This window comes from Neodiprion lecontei, chromosome 5 (genome assembly GCF_021901455.1).
Source record: "Neodiprion lecontei isolate iyNeoLeco1 chromosome 5, iyNeoLeco1.1, whole genome shotgun sequence".
Lineage (NCBI taxonomy): Eukaryota > Metazoa > Arthropoda > Insecta > Hymenoptera > Diprionidae > Neodiprion > Neodiprion lecontei.
Window position 1 is genome coordinate 20855412 of NC_060264.1, and position 24258 is coordinate 20879669.

At 36.7% G+C, this 24258-nt stretch overlaps 3 protein-coding genes across 4 annotated transcripts; 1 reads left to right on the top strand and 2 right to left on the bottom strand.

Moving 5' to 3' along the window:
* Positions 1–644: 644 nt before the first annotated feature.
* On the bottom strand, positions 645–2786 carry LOC124294423 (structural maintenance of chromosomes protein 3-like). The gene is made up of 6 exons (XM_046739397.1): positions 2639–2786; positions 2153–2415; positions 1707–1872; positions 1361–1502; positions 999–1236; positions 645–777 (listed from the first exon to the last, which is right to left on the bottom strand). Exons 1-6 carry the CDS (start codon positions 2768–2770, stop codon positions 645–647), a joined length of 1074 nt encoding a protein of 357 aa, XP_046595353.1. The 5' UTR covers positions 2771–2786.
* Positions 2787–3074: 288 nt separating this feature from the next.
* Positions 3075–14103, bottom strand: LOC107220577 (structural maintenance of chromosomes protein 3-like). Its single transcript, XM_015659234.2, has 14 exons — positions 13797–14103; positions 12973–13468; positions 12794–12869; positions 11683–11858; positions 10562–10720; positions 10285–10444; positions 8372–8657; positions 7787–7961; positions 7450–7563; positions 6788–7038; positions 6188–6331; positions 4270–4581; positions 3558–3875; positions 3075–3306 (listed from the first exon to the last, which is right to left on the bottom strand). Exons 2-14 carry the CDS (start codon positions 12985–12987, stop codon positions 3075–3077), a joined length of 2418 nt encoding a protein of 805 aa, XP_015514720.2. The 5' UTR covers positions 12988–13468; positions 13797–14103.
* On the top strand, positions 14089–24258 carry LOC107220580 (exostosin-3). Of its 2 annotated transcripts, none has more exons than XM_015659237.2 (10): positions 14089–14354; positions 14628–14884; positions 15543–16086; positions 16191–16394; positions 16846–17892; positions 19498–19754; positions 20116–20243; positions 20327–20603; positions 21248–21352; positions 21459–24258. In XM_015659237.2, exons 2-10 carry the CDS (start codon positions 14720–14722, stop codon positions 21561–21563), a joined length of 2832 nt encoding a protein of 943 aa, XP_015514723.1. In that variant the 5' UTR covers positions 14089–14354; positions 14628–14719; the 3' UTR covers positions 21564–24258. The 2 variants fall into 2 exon arrangements, with proteins under 2 accessions (XP_015514723.1, XP_046598189.1); XM_046742233.1 differs by lacking the exon at positions 14089–14354 and adding an exon at positions 14388–14516.

The window sequence follows — 24258 nt, forward strand, 5'->3', positions numbered from 1 at the left end:
CCTGTTTCCAGACAACCTCGAATAATACATATTTCAAAAGTTATCAAGTACCATTAAAGTCATCGATAACTTACATTTGTACTCATTACAGTCAATTGTCGAGTAATTATCGAGCCGAAATAAAACAAAAATTGCACATTTATTACTTGGCAAAACTAAAATACTATACGTCATAATTATAAACGTAATATTCGCTAAATTAAATTCCGGTATTCAGGTAACAATATCACAGCTAGAAAAACGTATAAAATACATCGTAGGATATGCGATGAGAATTAAAACCAAGAAGCTACCAATTAATACCTTACAAGAATGCAAATAGGAATACGAATAATAAAAATACCAGAATATACCGTCAGTATCATTTGAAAAGTATGAAATACTATTCAACAAACTGGTAGTAATTTTCTAGGTATTTGCAGGTTAATAGCTGTTGACTAAAATCGAAACACTAGAGATTATCAATATTTTATACTAGATACAATTAGCATTAAAAAGTAAAAAATCAAACACAAACTAAAATAGTATTCTTATAGGTAGATATTATAACTATCTATGGAATTATTGCGACAGAAAAATATTTATTGTATTTTTTTTTTTTCGTTTTGGTCAAAGCTCGTTATTGATTATGAGAAATAATAAACTCAGTTTTCGGAATCTTCTGCCGCATCTTGGACAAATTCAAGTGCTCGTTTTCGCGTCACGCACTCTATGTACGAAACCTTATTTCGAACGGTAACTCCGTAGTGTTTATGAGCATGTTCAATTAACTCTGGCCTGGAAATGAAAATTCATTATATCTTTACAAAAAAAAAAAATGTATATAATTTCTACAAAATTATATTCTTTAGACGGTTTTTTTTTTAATTTAGTTGCTATTCACTTCGATTATGTTGAATTAGTCACTCGATGAACGTCGGTTTGATCAATCAATGAAAATACATCCCATACTGGAATAAATTTTCTAATTTGTTAATAATAACAATAAAAAATCGCACCTGAAGGTCGTAGTGATAAACTGCACGGTGGAACTGAGTTCGTGAATCACACCGGCAACGGCGCGCCTGTGCTCGGCGTCCAACGCCGCATCAATTTCGTCGAATATATAAAACGGTGCCAAGTCACACTTTTGTATTGCAAATATCAGTGCAAGAGCTACGACCGATTTCTGTCCCCCCGATAACTGCTTCATCTCTTGCATCATGCTCTCCGAATTTCCGAAAGAAACTCGAATGCCTGCGAAATTGAGAATGTGAAAGAACAGCAGAAAAAAGAGGAAACAGAAACATTCGCCGTAATAAATGTAAGAAGACTGGAACAATTTTAAGAGTTTAGAAAAAAAAAAACCCCGAGTTATTACCGACGCCGACAAAACTATCGCAGATCGCCGACTCAGCGACAGCTCTATCATTCTCTTCGTCGTCATGTGATGTCTGCATTACAAGTTCACCTCGTCCAGACGGTACGAGTTTTTGAAAAACTTCACTGAAATACTTGCTCACCTAAACAGTTTCACAGACATAACACAGTGAAGATCATATCATAGCGAATTCGGTTTTTTTATCGTAGTTTCACCTCAAAATCAATTTACAAGAACTTTTTCGTTTTTTATCGCTCAGACATTCGTCCGTCAATACTTTTAAATCGCACTAAAATGTTTAATTACCCTAAGCTGCAAGACTTCTAGATCGAATAAAATCACTCACCTGTTTATAAGTGAATTCTATCGCGTTGTATTTGTGCTGTTCAAGAACAATCATTAATTCTTTTATTTTTTCGTACCCGCGATCAAGTTCCAACTTCCGTTCTCTCAATTTTTTTTCCTCATCAGTCATCGTCGAGTACTGATCCAAAGCTTTCTGATTTACGTCGCTGCAAACAAAAAATGGGTGATTACCTTATACAGATACTAGTAGCAATAAAAAAAAATAAGTAAACCAAGCTCGATCTCTATACTTTTGAACAAAATAAGCCTCCATCGTATTAAATCATTGCTTCTTTCATTTGTAAAATCTCGAAATTCGGTCACTTTTCAACCGTCTACTCGTATGAAAATAAAAAGTCTACCTGCATTATCGAATGCAATTTTTTATTAAAACATTCTACGATCAAAAAGTGACCGGGTATTTTTTTAAATAATGTTTTTCATTACCTGTATTCCTTAAGTTGATTATGAATCTTCTCAATTTCGTTGAGAATTTGTTTCGTTGAAAGTTTGCCGTATTTTGCAATCGATGCCGAATTCGGAAGTGGACCGAGTTCCATTATCTTCCTAGTAATCTCGTCTATATTCCGGTGTACAGTGTTGAGTCGGATCCCGATCATCTCGCGACTCTGCAAGTCTTCCTCCAACCTTTCTTTAGCTCGTTTTTCCGCGAATTTGTACTTATCTAAATACAACATCGCAGCTTTTTGCTGCACGGTAAAAATACAATTCATCAATAATACGATTCCAGATAATCAGAGCCAAGAATAGTCGACAAACACGTTACAAGCTTAATTTTCATTCTTTTCTGGTTTTTTCGACATTTCATTCATCAACAAGACGAGAAAAAGTTGGGCACAATTAAACGCCGAAACAATTATAAAAGAAAAAAACGGCTTAACAATTCAACGCCGAGCATAAAACGAGCCTCACGTTTTCCGCTGCCTCGGTAATCTTTTGATTCTGCAGGGCTATATCTGAGTTTATTTTGGCGAGGTTGGTTTTAACCTCCTCAAGATGAGCCTCAGACAATTCAAGCTGGCGCCCACGATTGCCCATCGACATTTCTTGCAGGGCTTGAATCAGCTCTTCCATACGGCGCATGTAATTATTAGTCAATTCTATTTCGAGCTTGTTTTTTTCCATCTCTAACTGTACCCGCTTAGTGAAAGCCTCTTTGTTCAGTCTTGTCAAACGCATTATTTCTTCGTTAAGTGTCTTGATCTGAAAATGAAAGAAAAAAATGTAAAAGAAAATTCACCCGGAGACTGAATATTTTTCAAGAATACAAAATTAGAGTATATTTTCTAGTAATTCGACTTTCAGAAAAAAGTCTTTTCGCCAGGTTGGAATAAATAGTAAAATGTATTTATAAAATAATCGATCCCTTTTTGCTTGCCTTCTTTTGGTCTTCTTCGGACAGCTCAATTGCCAGTTCCTGGTTGAATTCATTTTCTAGACTCTCCTTAGTCGCGTTCAACGCTTCGAGATCATTGGAGCATTGCGCCAAAATTTGCATTTTTGACGTACGAGATTTTTCGACAATCTCGAGTTCCTCTCTCAGCAGTCTTATATTGGCCGTTGAGTTGTCTATTATATCTCTAAAATATCAATTGATATATGATAATGATTACAGACGATGATTACTTCGGAGCACCCAACAAGATCCACAAGTATCTGATTGCTTCTTAATCAGATTGTAATGAAAATATCGAAAGTGATTCCCTGAAGAATTTATTCATTTATGCAGGGGAGAAAGTTGGTTGGTTGAATTTTGGGTTGAACAAAAAAGAAGGAACAAGCCTGGAAGAATTAGCAATTGAATGGGTGAAATCTATCGAAATTTACTAACTTCGAGATTCTGTCTTTCAGTTCGATTTTCTGTACGCCCGCGATGCAAAAATTCAAACTTTCGTTGGTGGCCTCGATCTCCTGTTCGACATTTGCGATTTCATCTGTGACAGTTTTGAGCTCTGAGGCAGTTTTGAGCTTGGTTCTCAATTTGTATATATTCAGACGAGACTGCTTTGCGTTAAAGTGGCCTCCAGTGATCATTCCCCTGGGGGAAACTTGGTCGCCTTCTAAAGTGACGCAGTCTAATCCCGAAGAGCGAGCCAAAGCCACGGCCGTCCCTAAATTTCTGGCAATTAAAGTTCGCCCAAAAACGAATCTGCAAATACGAGATTCGCCATTGTTTTGAAGAGAATTGATTTAATTGTACGGGATGATTAAACGGTTTTATTCAAATTTTCGTTAATTTACTAATTCAGAACTAAATTTGGAGCGTAAGATAAGTTTTAAGAAAATAAGTGAAAAATAGTAGATTTTCTCGAATGTGCGAAGATAAAATTGAGCAAAGTAGGTTGATAAAAATCCTATGACTAGAAGTATCGTAACAACTGCACGAACACAAAACGATTGAAAGGAAAAATTTCTTGACTCCTACTCTATAAGTGATGACAAAAAAATATATACCATTGTTATTCGCACAAATTAGAGCAAAGAGAGGAGAAAAAAATTAAGATTTAAGACTATGATGAAACACTAAGATTAAAATTACTCGCCTGATAGCTCTGTCATATTTGGGATCATAATTTAGTTGAGAGATCAGTGCAATCGCGTCGCTGTTTTTGGGATAATCGACGCGTCGTACCAAAAGACGATCTAACGGCATGAAATCAGCAACGCCGGGCAATCGTTGTTTATTCATTTCGCTAAGAATTTTGGAAGCGAGTACGTTGGATTCGACGACGTGATAGAACAGTCTATTTCCTGCGGACACCTCGACCGCCGTGTGAAGAGCTTCTCCGCATTGAAAAGTATCCACTAAGAGTCCGTAGTAGGATTGCAATTCGTCCTCCGAATCACCGCGCTCGCTAATTCGAAATTTTTGTCTCATTAATGGATTACTTAAAGCGTTGTGTTGGTAACGGAAAGAAAAGCGTTGCTCATCTTTGAATTATTTCTTACAATAAAATGTTTTACTTCTAAGTGCAAGAATAATTTTTCACATACGAGTCATGTTTTACACACGATGAAAAATAATTTCGAAACGGAGAAATGGAATACGATTAACCCTTCATTAGGCGTGTGGGGGCTGTAAAGACCCCAGGCCTTGAATTTTTTCTCGGCTGCTACAGATAAAATTTTTCTGTCGCTGATATTTTCAGTACCTCCCAAGAATCTTCCAACAAGCCATTATCTATGTTGGCGCGTTCTTTTCATCATTCATTTCGAAGCCGCAAGTGGTTAAGTGTAAGTATTAGATAGTAAAGTAGAGGCAAATTAAAATGGCGTTGCTGCGGAAAAAGTTCCACAAACCGCCAATCAGATTGGTACCATTATAGCTTACGAGCGCCATTGTGGTCACTCTTTGAACCCCTATTTGCTGCTTTTGGCGGACACTTCTTCAGTTGATAACCCATTTGAGATACTTCTCCTTACCTCTACCCGCCATACTAGGGGTAGCGGATTGCGACCGTCTTTACTGCGCATGCGCGGCGGCGAGTAAGCGCGCTGAGCGATGTAGAAGCGAGCGGCAGTTGCGTCGCGAGCTCCGAATAGAGCAGATATCGGACGAGTTCGTCTTCGCAAAAAACCCGCGATAGTCTCTCTGTACGTCACACGTACATAGGGGTGAAATTTTCCGGGTCTTCGACTTCCGAAGTGATATAAGGTTTATATATGATTAGCAATGAATTTGAAATGTGCAACCTGTAAATTGTTATTACCAGACGCATGGACAAATACAATTTTCAGGATAAAACCTTTTATTTGTATTCCATATGAAAATAGTGCGTTAAGAAAACGGGCTTAAAATCCTAAAATCCAACGCGATTACTGGCGCTACGAAAGCTGACGCGCTTAATGAAGGGTTAAAGAAAAGTTACGAAATACCGATAACGTGACGAAGTTTGCATTATGCAGAGAACCGTATCAATAATCGATTGATCGACAAATCGACGTTTTCGATCGATCGATTAATCTTTTGTCTGCTTTCTTTATTAATGAATTAAATGTTTTTCCGAATAATCACCGGTTTTTCAATTAAACGACTAATTGACAGTTTTGATTGAATTTCTTATTTGAGAAAATTACAGAATAGCTTTGAAACATCCATCTATAAGACGCAGCTGGTTTTCTTATATGCAATTTCACTTTGATTTTGACTCGGGTAAAAAAAAAATGTGAAAAATTATCTATTTTTACTCTAAAAGTCATATCGTACAGTTTTGGGTATTGCAAGTTGAAAAATTTAGCTACAGAATTTATAGAGACGAAAATTTAAGAACAAGTCAGTGCAATAGTGCGCGTTCCAAAAAAAGGTATTTCTTCTGAGACTCGAAATAAGAAATTGTGGGGAAAAGCAAAAAATGATTTTGACAAAATGCATACTCAATTATCAGGGAAAAGTTGCACGGTGCATGTTGAGAATCAACGCAATAGAAGGAGGGGTGAGCATCTCAATTTTTTTTTACTCACCGAAACGTGTTCAGCACTTTGCGAACGCTGTCTATTGCATTCAACGTCGACTTACCAACGACCCGTCTCAAGAGTTGATCTTGCTTTGTCATATCTTCTTTTAATTCATTTTGCCTCTGCTCTAGCACACTGAATCGGCGGTATCTTAACGAAAATAACTAATTATAGCATTTGTTCGCACGGCGTAATCATAACTTTAGAAACCGGCAAATTTTACGTATTATCCATCTTCCCGAACTTTTCATACGCGATTTTATTTCCACGGTGATTTTCCCACAAAATTCGCGGACAATTTTTTTTTTTTGGGTGATTCTTATACGGGCAAAAATAAATTGTTCGGATAAAAGTGCATTGCAAAAATAATACAGAACATCGTTAGAAGTATTCGAAAAATCCTGTAGAGTCAAAACAAATTCTGTAAACCAAAAAGGCTTCTGCAGATAAAAGTCGACATTTCGAAGCGAAAGAAGAAGAAAATTGCTATCGAAATTCAGCGGGAAACTATTTTCAGACTGAGAGATAAACCGAATCGAGTTCTCTTGCGTGGAAAAAGTAGAAGAAAATTAGAAATAGTAAAAAAACAATTGTTAGCGAACTTACAGATCCTTGATTCTCGCTTGGCACTGATTTTTCTGCAATATTAGTTCTTTGTAGTTTTTACTGCGCTCTTCGATACTTTTCATATGATCTTTCACGTCTTTTGCGGGCTCTGCGATTTTTTTCTCAAGATCAGCGTATTTATCCTTATCTACTTTTAAATCCTCAGCTAGCGCTGCGCGATAAGTTTCTTTCTCAACGATGTGTCCTCTCAGCTGATCCAATTCAGATTTTATCCATTTATTTCTTTCTTCCTATAATCGTGAATAATTCATCTCATCGTGTGATGTGTAATCAGAAAACGGGACAATATTTATCATCCATGCACCGAAATGAATTTCGTATATCAAATTAAAACCAACTGTAGAATTGAAAATTGTGTCAGTGCGACAAAATAAACTTCTGCAAACAGAAACGAAACTGCAATCAGGACGAACAACAATTATCCAAAAATGACAGAAAATTTCATCATACGAGTATAGATTCCGTACGCTTCGAAAAATCCTTCTATAAATGCGCAAGAAATTTAATGTAAAGAGGGAAAAAAATTCAGATAAGGAAACAATTTTCATGTAAAACAGATGTGAGGGAAAGTGAGAAGCTTTTTCACGTCGCTTGGAATAGTTCAAAAAATTTCGAGTCTAGTCCAACTTAGCTCTATTCACCTTGGTTTTAAACAAGGTCACTCTGCCTGCTTTGACGTAAAGCTCCTTGCGCTTTCGTTCATTCATTGCCAATTCCCTGCTGTATTCCTGCTCGCGTTGTTTTACAATCTCATACTGAAAAATACGCAGAAAATACGCATTCAAGTGATGAACGAAAATCGTAGTTGCCTTGTTGTTGAACAAAACCGTTGTATTGAACGGAGATATCGATGATAGTTCATTTCTAATTGAGTAGAGCCGTATTGTCAAACTTTCTAAGCAAGTTCAACAGATGAAAATCGGAAAATTTAAAGCGATTTTTCATTTTTGGTGCATAAAAATCCTCTCTTTTTTTTACCTCAGGTCTGATCTTCTCCATATCTTGTTCAGACTTCTTGATTTTTACTCTAAGCGCATTCAACTCTTCCTCGGCTTTTTCTTTGGCCTTGCAGTCGCCACTGACTTCAATCTTCAAGTCTTGTATCGTCAATCTCAACTTCATTTTCTCTTTGAGCAGTTGCTGATGATCAGCACTAATAATTTGGAAAACAAGGTATAATCTTATATTTTTCAACATTGCAACATTTTTCGTAATGTTACAGTAGCGCTGTATGTCTTTAAATTGTACGAAGAAAACAGATTTCTTGTATTCGTTAGCACAAGATTAACGACTTGCGTCACAAAACCATTAAATTTTAATGTTCAAGACATTGAAATAATCTGATGAATCTCTGACCTCTTGTATTAATAATTTCAGCAAAATTTGACGATTTTTCAAAACAGAATTTTGGCACAATGTGTGAGTCAACTCTGCTTTTTTTCGTCACATTTTCACTGAGTTCCAAAACTCTCTAATCGGAATGATTTATGAAATTAAAAAGTTAGCAACGAAATAACCAACAGATAAACATTAAATTTGGGAAACAATTATCTCGGAAATTACTTTAGCCTGTCGAGTTGATCTTTTTCCGCTCTAGCTTCCCTCTTTAATTCCTTCAATTTCTTTGCGGCAGAGCGAGCAGCCTCCTCGGCTGTTTTTGCGTCAGCTTCAAGTTCTGCTTGTACCACGTTACACGCGTGGCGAGTTTCTTCGAACTCTTCTAGTTTCTCCTTCAACGATTTTAGCTCCCGATCGTAAATAATATACTCCAAACATCTACGAATCTTGTCCAAACGATTGTACTCTTTAAGCTCCTCTTTTTCTCCGTCCAAATTTTTCAATTGCTCGGCTATGTGATTTCAGATTTTTAAATTAAAATGAGAAAATGAGAAAATGAGAAAATGGGAAAAGATGGCTCTAAGCGATGGTGATAAAATTAAAGTTTTTTTAAAATTAAATTAGTGAGGTGTCGGTAGATGACTGAAAAATGGGTGAATTTTTAGAATTTATAGCACGACCACTAAAAATATAATTCGATTAGGCTTTGTTTTATCCAAAAACGTGTAGATCAAGCTTTACTTGCATATTTTTTCATAAGAATCAATCAATACAAAGCATTGCAGTATTGACAATAGTATTGAACATTCCGCTCGGTACATTTTTTGGATACTTCAAAGACGACTGAACCGAATTGCGTAAAATTGGTCGACGGTATTGTTGGATAGTTTATCCTCTTTGCTACCGTCCCGTTTTTCATTTTATCTTCATATTTTCTTGTTGATTAGATTTCAAAATGGGGCTAGATTCGAGTAAAATATCGAATTTCAATTTCAAATGGTCATCGATTGGTTAAAAAAGTAAGAAAGAAAAATTTACTCCAACGCAAAAAAAGATATGAACTATCCAAGAATACTCTCTTCAAATAAAAAGTAAATCAGTCGAGCCGTTTTCGAGATATCATGGACACGGAAAAACATGTCACCAAGCACAATGATTTACGTTATTGTCAATAAAAATGCTTTGTGTTGGTTGATTTTAATTGAAAAAATTGTGCAAGTTAAACTCGATCTACATACTTGTTTATGAAACAAACCGCAATCGAATAAAATGATTGGTTGTGGAGATGTAAATTTCGAAAATTCACCCATTTTTTCAACCATGTACACGCTCATACAAAAATCGTTGTCATACAATTGTAAGACGCCACTGGCCTGGTTTGCAAATATATATTTCGTGACGTCATAAGCACTTACAGTGCTTCTGGACGTTCAACGTTGAACTAAGGCCGCTGATTTCATTGGTCTGTTTCGTTAGATCCAACCTATGAATATAATTTTTAAGTTCATCACAAACGGGCTCCTGTCGCCTGAAAATATCCTTGTCGAATCGTGCTACATTTTCGGAAAGCTAACTAATGGAATAGGTTTTGCCGGATTACGTGTGTGCTTTTCTACATCTCTAACTCCCTGTTGGAAGTGAAAGAAATTCCAAAATCGTAGAAGCGGTGAATATTCAACGAGTCGGTAATTCCAATCGGGCATGTTTGATGTGACGTGTTTTTGTTTATTTCATCATTATTCGTAATAAACATCATCAGGGATCTACATTTAACAATGACTGAGCTAGAGACGCAGACTTTTATTCGAGCTACGATTTAAAAAAATTTCTAGTCAGATTCTTACCCCCATTCTCGCACAGTTCGGCGATGAAATGCCCCTGCTTGTGACGTCACAAAATATATATAACACGCCAGATCAGCGCTGAAATTCAGTGAAACGTGATAAAGCAAAGCATATTTGGAATTCTAAAAACTAGACATCTTCATCGTCATTTTAAAGTTGCAAATTAGTGATTTTTCTTCAATATTTCGTTCTGTTAGCATTACCAATTTTGAGCTAATTTAAATTCAATATGTTGGCCAAGTGTACGAAAGACAATTTTCGATGATTTAGTGAAGCAGTTAAAATTTGCCTCACCTAAGGTTATAAGTAAATCCTCAATCTTTACGATTTTTCCCTGCGTCTCCTTGAGGAGAGAGTTCGACTCGTTTCGTTTGGAGTCATAAACTCGGGTTCCAGCAATGTCTTGAAGAAGTTTCAATCTTCGAGAGTCCGACGCCATTGCCATTTCATTTATCTGACGAAAATGAGGTCAAAAATACGTTTTAATGTTGTTCTGGTATGTTTGAAATTCCTCTAATCACAGAATCGGTTTGTGCAAACGCGTTGTTCTACCGATTCGAAACTCACTTACCTTTCCCTGTTTCACTATGTAGTATGGATTGCATTTAGAGAATCCCGCGGATTCCAGCAAGTTCATAACTTCGTTACGGTTCACCAGTTTCCCACTCAGAAAATACTGATCCTTTTTAGAGCCGATCACTCTCCTTAAACTAACCTCGTTCCTTTCAATCTGCGTGATAAGAGGCACAAATCTCAAATATTTGATTTTAATCACGTATTCCACTCAGAAATTACGAAACGTATCGTTCACATCAATTTATAATCAGCCGTTGTATGAGAATCGATCAATTTATCATTGTGGAAGAAAATTTTTTATTTTTTCGCGGCGAAAAGTCAGTTCAAACTTGTCGCATAGTTAATTGCTCGCATTTGAATTTCTTATTTCTTTTATTACAATCCGACGACGATTGTTCTTAAATTTCAGAAGATCGGAAGCCACTTTAATGGCTTTAAATTGTTTCATGAAAATGTTATTGTGAATGTTTTTCATGACAGTACGCGTATCGGTGAGTAGTTAGAGCGTGGGGGTTAGAGGAAGTGGGAACGAGACCAACGTTGTTTTTATTACAATAATATAATAAATTGTTATCATATTTTATTGAGTGAACATCAAAATCAAAACAAAACAAAAAAAAAAAAAAAAACCACGCATTGACACGTAAGTATGCTGACTATTTTTCATTTTCCAAATACTCACCTTGGTGTTTGTAAAATAAATTGATATAAAACAAATGAAGTATTTTTTTTCTTCTAACCACATAAATTATGGTAAACATGTTTTCACATATGCTGATTATGAAATATCAACTTAATGTTTTATTTAGATAAATATTCTTACGATATTGATTATTGTATAACCAACAATAGTGAAAACATTATAATACAGGTTTGAATTTTGCGCCCCAGCCCGGAAGCCGCTATAGAGGCGTGAGGGGGTCAGGATTTTCAGCATTCAATCCAATGAAATTTGAGAGCAGATAGTTGTTATTCAACAATTCATAACAATTCTATTAACTCCCATGTTCTTCCACATTTGCACAGTGAAAGGGAAATTCTATTTAATTGAGCAGACATTGATTTTCAATTTTTCACATCTGATAAATAATTGCCCAATAGATCTGATTCACTCACCGGCAGCCGTCTGTCAAAATTGTCAAAAATGATTTCAACATAGGCTGAAATAACTCGTGGGCCCAAACTCTCGTGGAGAAGAGATTGGGCGTTGGAACCCAGGTGAGCATATTCGTCACTAAGAACAAACTGAATAGCTTGAAGGAAATTGCTCTTTCCTGATCCGTTCCTGCCCACTGTAAAACAGGGTTGAAACGAACGTATAATAATCATTTCCTACTAGATGATTCGAAGAAAATAAGATCAATTTTATTATGAGTTAGACGTACGCTGAATATTTATCAAATTATTGCATTCAATTCTCTATGTAGATCCATTTAGAAATATAATAACAGAAAGCACTGAAAATATGAACCAAAGCTTGGATATTAATGATTCGTTTCAAATCGCTTGAAAATTATTTGGAGTTTCAGAGATGTATTCGATTTCGCTTTACAATGGTTCATTTTATTCAACAGTCTATTTGCTACAACTTCATTAAAATAGATTGTTATATCAATTTAATGTTGTATAATTAGATATTTAATGATACCAACCTGATGAAACAGGTGTTTTAGTGAAGTTGTAGAAAATGGTTTTCTGAATAAAATAAGCCATTGTATAAAGTGAAGTACAACAAATATATGCTCAACCTAATAAAGTATCAATATTTGAACTGTCGGTCATAATTTCAATATTTTCACCATTTATATTTTCAAATACATCCTTGCAACTGACAGAAGTAATAAATTAATATATATTCGGTGTGCAATTATCTCTGTGATAAAATCAATGATCATAGATTTTTGCCCTAATGACTGGTACGTACAAAATGACCTTCATATGTGAGATGACATGTACAGAACGATGACTAGTTTGGCAATACAATTTTTAACCAATGAATGAAAGCATTGACCAGGGATTGACTATTGATTAAATTGTGCTCAAATATTGGTAGTATGTTGTCGACAGGAAGAATATATAGTAAACATAAAACTTGATGGGTCTTGTGACAAAAATATATCATGCAAACTTTGATACAACACAGTAAGATTTTCAGGAGTGCAAAGAGTAAGTGTTCATTGTATTCTAGGGTTGAATGAAGAGTAGGAACTGCAAAATTTCGACTCACCAATGACATTGTGTCCAGGGTCACAGGGACCGACGATAGTTTGCTCCTTGTAGGATCTGAAGCCCTGTATTATAACCTGGACACGTGATTAAAAATGAAATTAAAGCATCAGTCGATCAGACAGTCAGACGTTAGAGAAATGTTCACAATTCTAACAATATTTTCTTTAGACTTTTTACCTGTTTTATGTGCATCGCGTGACCGGCAATTCACGGTGAATTCGATGCAACCTAAAAAGAGTAACGAATAATATCGTTGTAAGGATAAGCCGTGCGTTTAAAACCGATTGCATCAATCAAAGAAAGATTTTGGCATATATTTTCCACCATCGGCGGTGAAATTGAACGACGTTAAACACTTCTTTCTAAATTCTGAATGGCGAGACCATCACGAGGTAAACCGCTATAACTGCATCCAACTGTTATTCAGTGTCGCAACGGCGGGTTTAAATGTGAATTTAGGCGGCAGCCAACGAGACCTTCTCAGCCAATCACGGCACTCGATTCTTAACCGGCGTTCTGCGACTAGTTTCGGAACGCTTCGAACGTAGTGTGATGATAGTTTAACCAATCAGAGAATGGCAAGATGCCGCGCGGCAGGTAGCAGCCATAGACTAGATGTGGGCTAGATTCTGACGTGCAGCAACAGCGGGACCTTAGCTGGATGCAGCATGTTCTATTATTAGAAATAGATTAATTAATATCAGCCCCCTGCAACTAGATCGAGCGAAAAAGTAAAAAGAGTAACCTAGTATGTCACATAATGTTAGTTCTTATTGAAGGCGCTAGTAGTGCAGTTGCACGGGTTGCACTCTGTAAAGGCCGTAAAGGTAATCGCGCAAACCCACTGATATATATCGCAAACCGCGCAACTGTACTACTAACGCTCTCTACCGAGTGTGACAACATAGACTCGTTTTCTGAAACACAGAGTTGCAGGGAGCTGATTAATATACATATAGGAATGAGAAATCACAATATTAAATAGAAAACATTCAAGTTACCTTTTCGAGCACAATAGAGGTTATGATTCAATCGCTTTATCTATTTAGGATTCTGCACTGTTGGTAACATGTAAATAACTACCATTCAACTTCACGTTTTCGACCGCAGCGCTGTCTGGATTCCTCCGAGCGCAAAATGATGGTGAAATTTAAGTTACTAAACCTGTATCCGAGAATTCGGACCGATTTCTAGCACCGTGTCAACACGTCTTAATACACGTGAAAATACAGTCATAGGCCTGGCTGAGCAGCAAACAAAACGGAATTACGGCGCCCGGCCTGCGAGAGCGGTGCAAACGGTGCTCATCCACCATCGGGTCGTAAAATTTCTAGGGATATGATGTGATTGAAGGTGTAGATAGATAAGTGTCCGTACATGGTATGTATGTATGTACATACATGCCGTGAACCAAAGTGTCGTGTCTATCCTGTGGTGGTAGTAACGCTATGGAATGAAACCACAGACCACACTTCAGAGTTGATTACATCAATTCGAAGAGTAACACAACCCACTGATAGAAGATGAGTTGATCCCGGTGGTTCTGCTTATAAAAACAGGTGAGTAGCAACATACGTATTAGTGTGAATAACGAATAGAGTATATGAAGCTTGTTATTCTGCAGAAAATTCATAATTCATAACCTGCAAAGAGAAATTTTCTTCATACTCTGCGTCAATGTCTTCTCTAAACCAGAGGAAAAAAAAAGAATGCTCAAAAAGGTTATCAGCAACAAGTCATGAGCGTCCTCCAGCCAGCTTAGCTCAATTACAGACTTAACCAAACTTGATCTCTATTAACCTATTTCTAAGTGTTGATGAATTTTTTTTCAGAAATTAGATCTGGCCAACTTTGAAGGGAAAAATGATTTTAGACCCTCATTGATAACTAGGGGCGAATCCTCGCTGGATTCAAGCTTGCAAATATGATCGGAGGATTGTATGATGGAGGTCCCACTTATCATTCCGTGGGCAGCGGACGAATTGAGACATTCCACTGGCGCTCGCACATCAAACTCTCTAGAATAATCATTCTGGTTCCAGTCATTCTCTTCATTGTGCCACTCTTTACGCATTATTATCTATCCAAGGTTGCGTGCATATTTAATTTGCTTATTTTTTTCTTGACCCGTAAAAGACAGGTTGCTGGAATTTGAAATTTATCGAGATGTCCATGCTGTAGGGATTGTTTATCACAAAAATAATAAAGTAATAAATAAAAATATGCCATCGTGTTTTAACGGTTTGAAATTCTAGTAGTCAGTATTTAGCAGGGTTATGGCAATTAATTGGTCCTTCGAAGTAATTATTTTTTGATAAGTCGAATAATTAACGCTTTGACTAATCGTTTTTTGATCAATCGATTCATCATCCTTTTAAAGTATTCGCTTCTCGAATCATCGATTATTTGGCCTCGTAGATCGATTAATTTGTCGAATGGAAGTATAATAAACTGAAGTATGATAAATAATTAATGTATTTAAAGAAAATCTTATGGCAATTTTGAAATACGATCAATATCGATATTATAGTAAAGAACTTAACATATACCAGAGTTTGAATTTAGAAGTATAAAAGGTGAAAACCAATTTAAACCTTTTGATTGTGAATATTAATGCAAACAGAAAGTGAACATAGCGATGAACGATGAAGCATAACATTAGATGACTGTCCGAGATCTTTTTGTTCATTAAATTTGTACCAAATGCGTTTTTTCACTCAATGGTTTTGCCCTCCTTTCGCGCTCAGGTTGAGTCAGATTCTCCGAACATCGACATCCATCGAACGAGATCAAAACTCGAAGCGTTTGAGGATTTCACATCGATGAAAGCATCAGACCTTAAATCTCGGATTGAGGAGATGATGAGGATAAAAATATCGGTCAGCAATGAGCTTCGAGATCTTGAGGCAAAGCGTCAACGTCTTCAGATGGAAGTCAGTGGCTTTACGCAGCGAATAGACGAGTTGAAGCAGGAGCTTCTTCACCAACAGACTGACCTTGACAGGCTGAAAATCAGCGTTGTTCAGGCTCAAGTCGCACAGCGAGAAGCCGTCGAGAGAAACACGCCAGAATTGGCACCACCAAAAAGAATGCTCGTCAACAGTTTGCCACCAAAAGTTCCGCCTAGCCATCATTTTCACTCGTGTCGTATGCACAATTGTTTCGATCATAGCCGATGTGCATTAACCAGCGGTTTTCCTGTCTTCCTCTATGATCCTGATTTATACTCTGTTGTTAATCCTGCTTGGGATGTTGACGGGTTTCTCAAAACTACCATAAAGCAGACACTAGGTATGTGAATAAAGAAATAACGTTTTACTTGGATCGAATCGGAAATTTCAACTACAAGTGCCGTTTTTTTAAATTTCATGATGACTGAACAATTGAATTTTTAGGCTACAATCCACACTTAACATCAAATCCGGCAGAAGCTTGCGTCTATATCGTTCTAGTCGGTGAGGCTCTATCCACAGAAGCTCATGGCACTAAGTCGAGTCCTTTGGATGTTGATAAGCTGCATTCTCTCCCCTATTGGGGTGGCGATGGAAGGAATCACATCTTGCTGAATCTCGCGCGACGGGATCTTTCTGTCGGTTCAGGTACAAAAAGAATTATTTTTACGTTTCCCAAGTCGTACTCATGTTTGTGCATTAAGAAAAAAAATCGACATGCTTAGTACATATGTTAAATATCGTTGCGTCATTTCAAATGACTTCATAGTGGTTGAAAATACATACTTGTGTGGTACCTCATGGTAGGTTCGTTTGGTTTTATTGTACAATGGATTATTTTATTCAGAAGACTATGTCTACAGGATTCACGTTACCTTCAGTCAGTGTTCATTAATATTTCTCAAAAAATTTATTTCTTTTTACCATTTTTCTTGTTAAACTTACTTCTTGCTAATATTTTTTCTTGAAAGAAATGTACTCCTGCACATGTTTTCTCTCAGAATACTTGTTATTTTGCCAATTTCTCTCTGCGAGAACTTACTCCTTGGCAATGTTACTTTAAAATCGCCGTTCCCCGCGGTTAAACACACGATTCCAGGTAACATATTTGATGAGCTAGACACAGGAAGATCGATGCTCGTCCAATCGACGTTCCGACGTTCCCAATTCCGGGACAATTTCGACCTGATTGTTCCGCCGATCCTTGGGCCGCCAGGTGGCGACGTGTGGCAAGACTGCCCATTGATGTTGCCAGCACGTCGAAAATACCTGTTGTCCTTCCAGGGAGAGATGAAATCTGCTTCGCGATTCGCGACGACGCCGTTGGGCCATTCAGACGACGCTGATGCGGATAACGAGTTGAACCTGGACGTGTTCATAATCCAGCACCTGCGTGAAATGACGACCGGAATGACCCTGGATAAATTCCTGATTCAATTCGAGTGTATTCCAGCCTCGGACGAGCGAAAATCGGTTGAAATTGCTGATTGGTCGTTGTGTGGAACTGACTCGTCGAGAAAATCGATCCTCAAGGATTCGACCTTCGCCCTCATCCTCGCGCCAAGTGACGCCGACTTTCTTTCTACAACTTTGATGCAGGCCAGACTATACGAGGCGCTGAGAGCCGGTGCGATTCCAGTCATCCTGGGCGGAGACCAAGTCCTGCTAAGCTACGGCGAAGTCGTCGCCTGGCGCAGGGCAGCTGTGTTTCTACCCAAGGCTAGAGTCACGGAGCTGCATTTTTTGCTCCGCGCCATTCCGGACAGTGACTTACTTGCTATGCGAAGGCAGGGAAGAACCCTCTGGGAACGGTATTTGGGCGTAGCTCAGGGCGCCGTCGACACCGTCGTCGCCGTCGTCAGGGACAGACTTGGAATTCCTCCCCTTCCTGCCCCGCAGACGCCAAGTCCCAGCGTTTTCAACGAGAGCTTCATTCCCCTCCGAGCTGACAATATTGTTGCTGAACCCGAGGCTGAGGAGAGCCTTGGACCTCTTGAACCTCCCTATCCCTCCCCATCTTTCAGGAGGAATTACTCCACTTTCCTTACTCAAGGGCATATGATTTGGAACGACTGGGCTGATCCATTCAATCTTTATCCTCAACTGCCTTACGACACGGTGCTTCCCAGTGACGCCAAGTTTATTGGTGAGTTGTTTGATATTTTGTTTATTTCATGGTTTGCTTCACTTGGATTTGCAATATGAGAGTAATCGGTTAATTGTAGACTTTGATTAACTGAGTTTCCATCAATCATGTTTTCGATTAATCGATTAATCACAGCTTTGATTAGTTGCAATTTTAGTTGTTAGATTGAATGATTGATAAAAAAAAAAAAACATTAATCAAAAGGGCTTACGACTTATCGATATATTTTATGTATGTTCGATTCGTTTTGGCGATACACCGATTAATCCGCTCCTTGCATAGACCGTGTTTTCGATTAATCGATGAATCGAATTTTTTGGTTGATTGTTTTTTTATCAACCCACGCATTGATCAATTGGACAAACAATTAATAAACTCAACGATAGATTGAGTAGTCGCGCAGACCTAGTTTGGATGAATATTGGGTGAGGGACAAAACTTGAATAGGTTTTCAAACAATACATGTTTCGTTATTTTATTTTCGCATGTTTAAAATTTCGGTACATCGGCCATTCGAAATATTGACACTTTAAATATTTACCTTTCAACTCTTTCCGCGTAGGCGTAACGATAAGTGTTCTTACTACCTATTTCATATCCATTTTTCTTTAAATATTCAGAGCACTTTTCAAAATACTTTAGTGTAGTTTTTTACTATTTCTGAGAGTACATATGTCTATATGTCTGCAAAACCCACGAGTAGTTATTGCAATATGTTATATACCATTATTGTTATGAACAAATTGATTGAAATAAATCGTCAAAACAAAAGGAATAATTCATTTGCGAGCAAATTACTCCTGTAAGAATGTATATATTACACCTTATATGTTTTTGGGGTCACTGAATAAAATCTGAAAGCAGTTTTCAATATTCACTATTACGGATTCAATATGGCTGACGAAGGTTTCAAGTTTGATCAAATCTAGATGGAAAACTGTACTTAGGGGTTTTCAGGGTCACTGATTATGAATTCGGAACATGGTTTAGCAAATTAAACATGATGAATCCAATCGACCAATATCTACAACAAAGTTTTATATTCGTTTTGTTTATAGTCGATAAATCTAAAAAAATCATGTCAATTGTTTGGATCCACCATTTTCAATTTTGATAGTTAGATTTCAAATTCGTCATACGCGCCCCAAAAAAAACCCGGTGCGCAGACTTTTGTCCGAATTTAATTAATTTTCTAATGACTGGCGTGCATATTGGACTCACAATCTGAAATTTTCAAAATCTGATTTTAGATTTGTGATCATCAAACCTAAAAACCCTTACAGTATTTTGTCCAGATTTAATCAAATTTGAAACTTTGCCAGGCATATTGCATCTGCCATCTTGAATTTTCAAAATCTGGTTTCAGATTCGTAATCAACACCTCCAACGACACTAGAACTAAATTGCATAAAGGTCAACTTAGAATAATAATATGTGACTCAAAGGGTTAAACGTATACTATTGTTGAAAATCGATCCTCTTAGAATAAATTACGAATACAATAATCTCCAAAAACTTATTTGTATCTTCCGTTTAGTTCTTCTCTTTTTCTAATTTTTTGTGCCCGATTTCAAACATCAAAGTATTGCGTTTGATTTTGCGCAGGATCCGAGGTTGGCTTTAGACCGATTGGAAAAGGAGCAGGCGGAGCGGGTAAGGAGTTCAGCGAGTCACTGGGTGGAAATCATCCTAGAGAACAATTTACAATTGTTATGCTAACATACGAGAGAGAGCAGGTGCTTATTAACGCCCTGGCTCGTCTTTACGGTTTGCCGTATTTGAACAAAGTCCTCGTCGTTTGGAATAGCCCAAAACCGCCAATGGAGGATTTGAGGTGGCCAGAAATCGGAGTGCCGATTCACGTAAGATGGTTTCTCGAATAATTCATTGCTGACATATTGCTGATATATACCCAAAATCAACCGACCTTTAAGTAAAAGGCAATAACGAAGAAGAGAGAAATTAAGAGAAAATTAATTTTTTCACTGTCTGTTTCTCCATTTACACCCAACTTGACCAAGTTTAACCTTTAGAGGGCCAGAATTTTTCCCATAAAATTCGATATTTATTAGAGGTACGATTTTTTGTATATAAATAGTCAACACGTCCGGTGGAGTTTCCGAGTTATCTGCTGGGTCCAAAAGAAGCCAGGCCGGCCCTCTAAAGGTTAAAGAACGATTCTCACTATTTATTCTCAACATACTTTTCCCTTCAAACTATCAGGTAATCAAGGCTCTCAGAAACAGTTTAAACAACAGATTTTTACCATTTGACGCGATCGAGACTGAAGCGGTTTTATCAATCGATGACGACGCTCATTTGCGACATGACGAAATAATGTTCGGCTTCAGGTGATTTGCTCGAATTTTTTTCTTCTCTTTCCTCGTTCATCCGCATTATTTATCCGTTTTTTGAATGTCCATTGCGTTTTTAGGGTTTGGAGAGAGCATCGTGACAGAGTCGTTGGTTTTCCGGGTCGCTTTCATGCCTGGGATCAGAATTATCACAACGCATGGAATTACAATTCGAATTACTCCTGCGAATTGTCGATGGTTTTGACCGGTGCCGCATTCTTCCACAAACACTACACTTACCTCTACACTCACTGGTTGCCTCAAGCTATCAGGGATAAAGTTGACGAATATATGAACTGTGAAGACATCGCGATGAACTTTTTGGTATCACATATCACGAGGAAACCGCCCGTCAAGGTGAAAGTCAAATAGAAGGAAAAAACAACTCAATGAAAACATTTAATTTCTATCTAACAATAATAATTTATTGTAACAACACCCCAAATCACGATTCCATCCTTGTTATCCTTGGAAACATCTTTCATTGCTCCAACCCCGATTTTCTAACCGTTTATTGTGTATTCTTGCTATCATTTCGCAACATGTCAGTATTATTTATGAATACGGTAAATATAACAGAAAGTTTTGAGCATTGGGAATGAGTTTTGTAAATTTTGACGCCTTTGAATAGCTGTTTCTTTGAGAAAAGCTCAGAAATAGTCATCCTAGTAATCGAGAATATTCACTAGAAATTTTTTGTATTTTTTTCATCTGAAAGATGCTATTCTGGAACAGTTGAAAAAAATGTTGAGAATGACAACGAGTTTTTTTCTGTGTAAATCTTGAAGTTTCGCAGCATCATTTGCTCACAAATGACTTGACGAAATATAAAATAGTGTACAGTGAAAAAAATTGAGAGTGGAATTGAAGAAAGTAATACTTTGTGTCTTTTACAGGTTTTGACACTGTGTTTGAAACCGTTAGAATCAAAATGCTTAATTATATTTCTTTAATCCTTCCTAATTTTCATGAATTCGTTTCTTTACTTTTCTGATCACCAGGTTACTTCACGTTGGACGTTCAGGTGTCCCGGATGTCCGGTTTCACTCTCCGAAGACGACACGCATTTCCAAGAGCGTCATAAGTGCATAAACTTCTTTTCTCAGGTAAGAAGTAACGTCTTGTGATTTTATTTTCCCCCATATTGAGGAAAAATTTAAATCGGAAACAAGAAACAGGATGTAATTTTATATTTGGGTTTTCTTGCTACAGGTTTTTGGATACATGCCGCTTTTAAATACTCAGTACAGAGCAGACTCGATATTATTCAAGACTAGAATACCGCATGACAAGCAAAAGTGTTTTAAATTTATATAATAAAAATGGACAGTTCAAGATGAAAAAGGTAATATAAATCTATTTCATCATAATCGGCATCTAGTTTACATATGTATTAGGGTGCTTCTTATGTTGGTCATGTTAGCATTTCTTCGCACTCACCTCCTTAAATGTAACCAACATCTATAGAAAAAGATGTGGCTAATTGCAAGCCTCCGAATTTTTCCGGTAACTAACACGCTCCGCCAAACAGTCGAATTTTCGTATTGAAAAATTCATGGATCAAATTTTTTTTAAGAAAACTGGTTATTAGTTTAAAACTATGTATTGTTATCAAAAAATTTCCTTTGGCTATTCTGTAGGAGATTTAAGGCTCTGCGAAAAAAATCGCTCGTCAAATTTTCGCAAATCTAATATTTATCACGTTATTAGCGGAAAAATGAAGGCAGTTCTTGAAATGAACGAATTGTTTCTATGATATACAGCTTTGAAGCAATAAACAGTTTTATTGAAAAAACTTCAATACATGCATTTTTCCATGTAAAAATTTGACTGCTTGGCAGGGCGCGTTAGAGCTATCGGAAAACTTTGGGGACTTAGTTAGATTATTTTCTGTATATGTTGATTACTTTTGGGGGGTGAATGCGAAGAAATTCAGGCATGACCAAAATAAGCACCACCCTAATATGTATATACATATAAGAAAGCATAAAAAATGATTAATTTAATGATGAAATCAAACGGGAACTATTAGCGTTAATAACAGTAAATTTCATGTTAGTTAGATTCTGTCTCACATGAAATGTACATTTATCCTTAGAATACGATGCATTTTGGCTCGAATCTTTGACACAATTTTTTTTTTTTACTTTACTCAACAATTATTCACGGAAAAAAATATTACGAAAACTTCAAAGAGCTACATAATATACACGCGTAATAAATCACGACGCATAATCAACATTGATACAATTTGGTATCAAAATGAAATTTTTCTTCGATTTGAATAGGTTTAAAAGGTATATACACATATTTTATACATTCACGTCGTAAAAGATTATAAAAATAATGATATAGATAACTTACAACACGAATATTATTCGTATTACGATATTCACACTTTGCACAAGGGGGAGAAATTCGACCATAAATTCAACCACGTTGAATATTTTCTCTAGCCTCGTTCAGAGTTGGATGCAAATATTCAAAAAGTAATTTTTCAATGCCAAAAATAATATTATATTTTACGACTGATTATAAGGCCCGTGATTGAAAGAATTTTCACCGCGTCGGCATTTCTCTACGTTATGTAACGTTAATGGCCAAAAAAGCGACAGAAACGGTATGAATTTGCTAAAACCATTTGTTTTTCACGCAATACTCTTCACACCGAAAGGCCATTGCGCAAAATTTATCAAATAATCAAGTTTAATTATCGTTTGTTCGCCCTGCTGTAAAATTACTTTATTTTAATTCTTTTCACGTATAACTCATACGATGTATTTTTAACCGTCGCTGTAGCTGCAAGTAGCTGTGATTTTTTAAAATTTTTGTTATTCGTTATTACTCGTTTCCCAAATCGGATATTTTCTAGTACATATTAACCCTAATCGGTCGCTGGGAGTGAATTTCACGCCAGACATTTTTCAAACTTCTTGTAAAGTTCAAAAATAGACTTTCATCGTTATTTTTTGTCCAAAATCAATAAAAAGAAAAAAAGAATCCGTACTTTTTTTCGCTTTACCTTAACTTTGCTGACATTTTACAATATTTAAACAATCAACTTTGGTTAGATGCGAGAGCTTTTTCTGCGATTCTTAACCAGTGACCAGATATGTTTATTTTTTTTTTTTTTTACATTCTTAGAACTCATTGTTGAAGGAGAATATAATTTTTTTGGAACTGGGGTGAATTTTACCCCGTGTAACCGTTGTGCGATTCTACCGAGGTGTGACCTATTAGGGTTGAATATCTTCGTTTTACCGGTACCTAATGATATACATATTTATTAAACTATCTAAACGTTAACAACGTGACAATTTTAACGTGACAAAGAATTTTCTACCAGTGATCGCATTATTTTATTAGTTTTATGTATATTATATTTATTGATTTTAATCTCTACATATCTTCATTTTAATAACGATTTGCGGTCAATCAGCAGTTATACGTATACAGAGTGAATTACTAATGATAGAATGCTCAGTCGCCCGCTATAGTTTAATGCGCATGCGCCACAATTCGAAAGCAGTTGTTGGCCAGGGTGAACAACCGTCATAAATTTAGACGGCAGTTCGGCGTGACGAACGTAACTTGAAAATTTTCGAGGTTACGTTCATGATGGTTGGTCGCCCTGGCAGACATCGTCTCTCGGATTGTAGCACATGCGCAATAAACTATAGCTGATGACGGACGATTCTACCGTTAGCAATTCACTCGGTTTACATCGGGAAGAAGCGAGCAAAATGGGCCCCTTAAAGGAATCTTTATATTTTAAGCGTTATTGATGTTTTTTGAAGTCCCACTTGATTATACAAGGAATCTATTTTTCCCGCCTCTCCTCTATGTATACAAAATGAAACAAACAAAATGAAACGTACAAATGTCTTATTATTTTATACATATGTAACATAGAATTAGGTGGGTTTATGCCATATGATTTTCAGTGTTATTTTATACTGCCCTCAAATTATTCCGTAATTTTTTTTTATTAGTTTTTTCATTTTTTTTTTTT

What these genes read in the sequence shown, in the direction of transcription:
- LOC107220577 (XM_015659234.2), bottom strand. An exon ending in CCCTGGACACAATGTCATTG is followed by an intron (nt 11,859 to 12,793) that starts GTGAGTCGAAAT and finishes CCTGTTTTACAG; the next exon opens with TGGGCAGGAACGGATCAGGA. An exon ending in TGACCTTGTTTAAAACCAAG is followed by an intron (nt 7,039 to 7,449) that starts GTGAATAGAGCT and finishes TCACGATTATAG; the next exon opens with GAAGAAAGAAATAAATGGAT.
- LOC107220580 (XM_015659237.2), top strand. Translation starts at nt 14,720, where the DNA reads ATGATCGGAGGATTGTATGATGGAGGTCCCACTTATCATTCCGTGGGC. An exon ending in TACCATAAAGCAGACACTAG is followed by an intron (nt 16,087 to 16,190) that starts GTATGTGAATAA and finishes TTGAATTTTTAG; the next exon opens with GCTACAATCCACACTTAACA. An exon ending in CGAGGAAACCGCCCGTCAAG is followed by an intron (nt 20,604 to 21,247) that starts GTGAAAGTCAAA and finishes TCTGATCACCAG; the next exon opens with GTTACTTCACGTTGGACGTT.
- LOC124294423 (XM_046739397.1), bottom strand. Translation starts at nt 2,770, where the DNA reads ATGTCGATGGGCAATCGTGGGCGCCAGCTTGAATTGTCTGAGGCTCAT. An exon ending in TTACCGAGGCAGCGGAAAAC is followed by an intron (nt 2,416 to 2,638) that starts GTGAGGCTCGTT and finishes TTTACCGTGCAG; the next exon opens with CAAAAAGCTGCGATGTTGTA. An exon ending in AATCAACTTAAGGAATACAG is followed by an intron (nt 1,873 to 2,152) that starts GTAATGAAAAAC and finishes TTTTGTTTGCAG; the next exon opens with CGACGTAAATCAGAAAGCTT.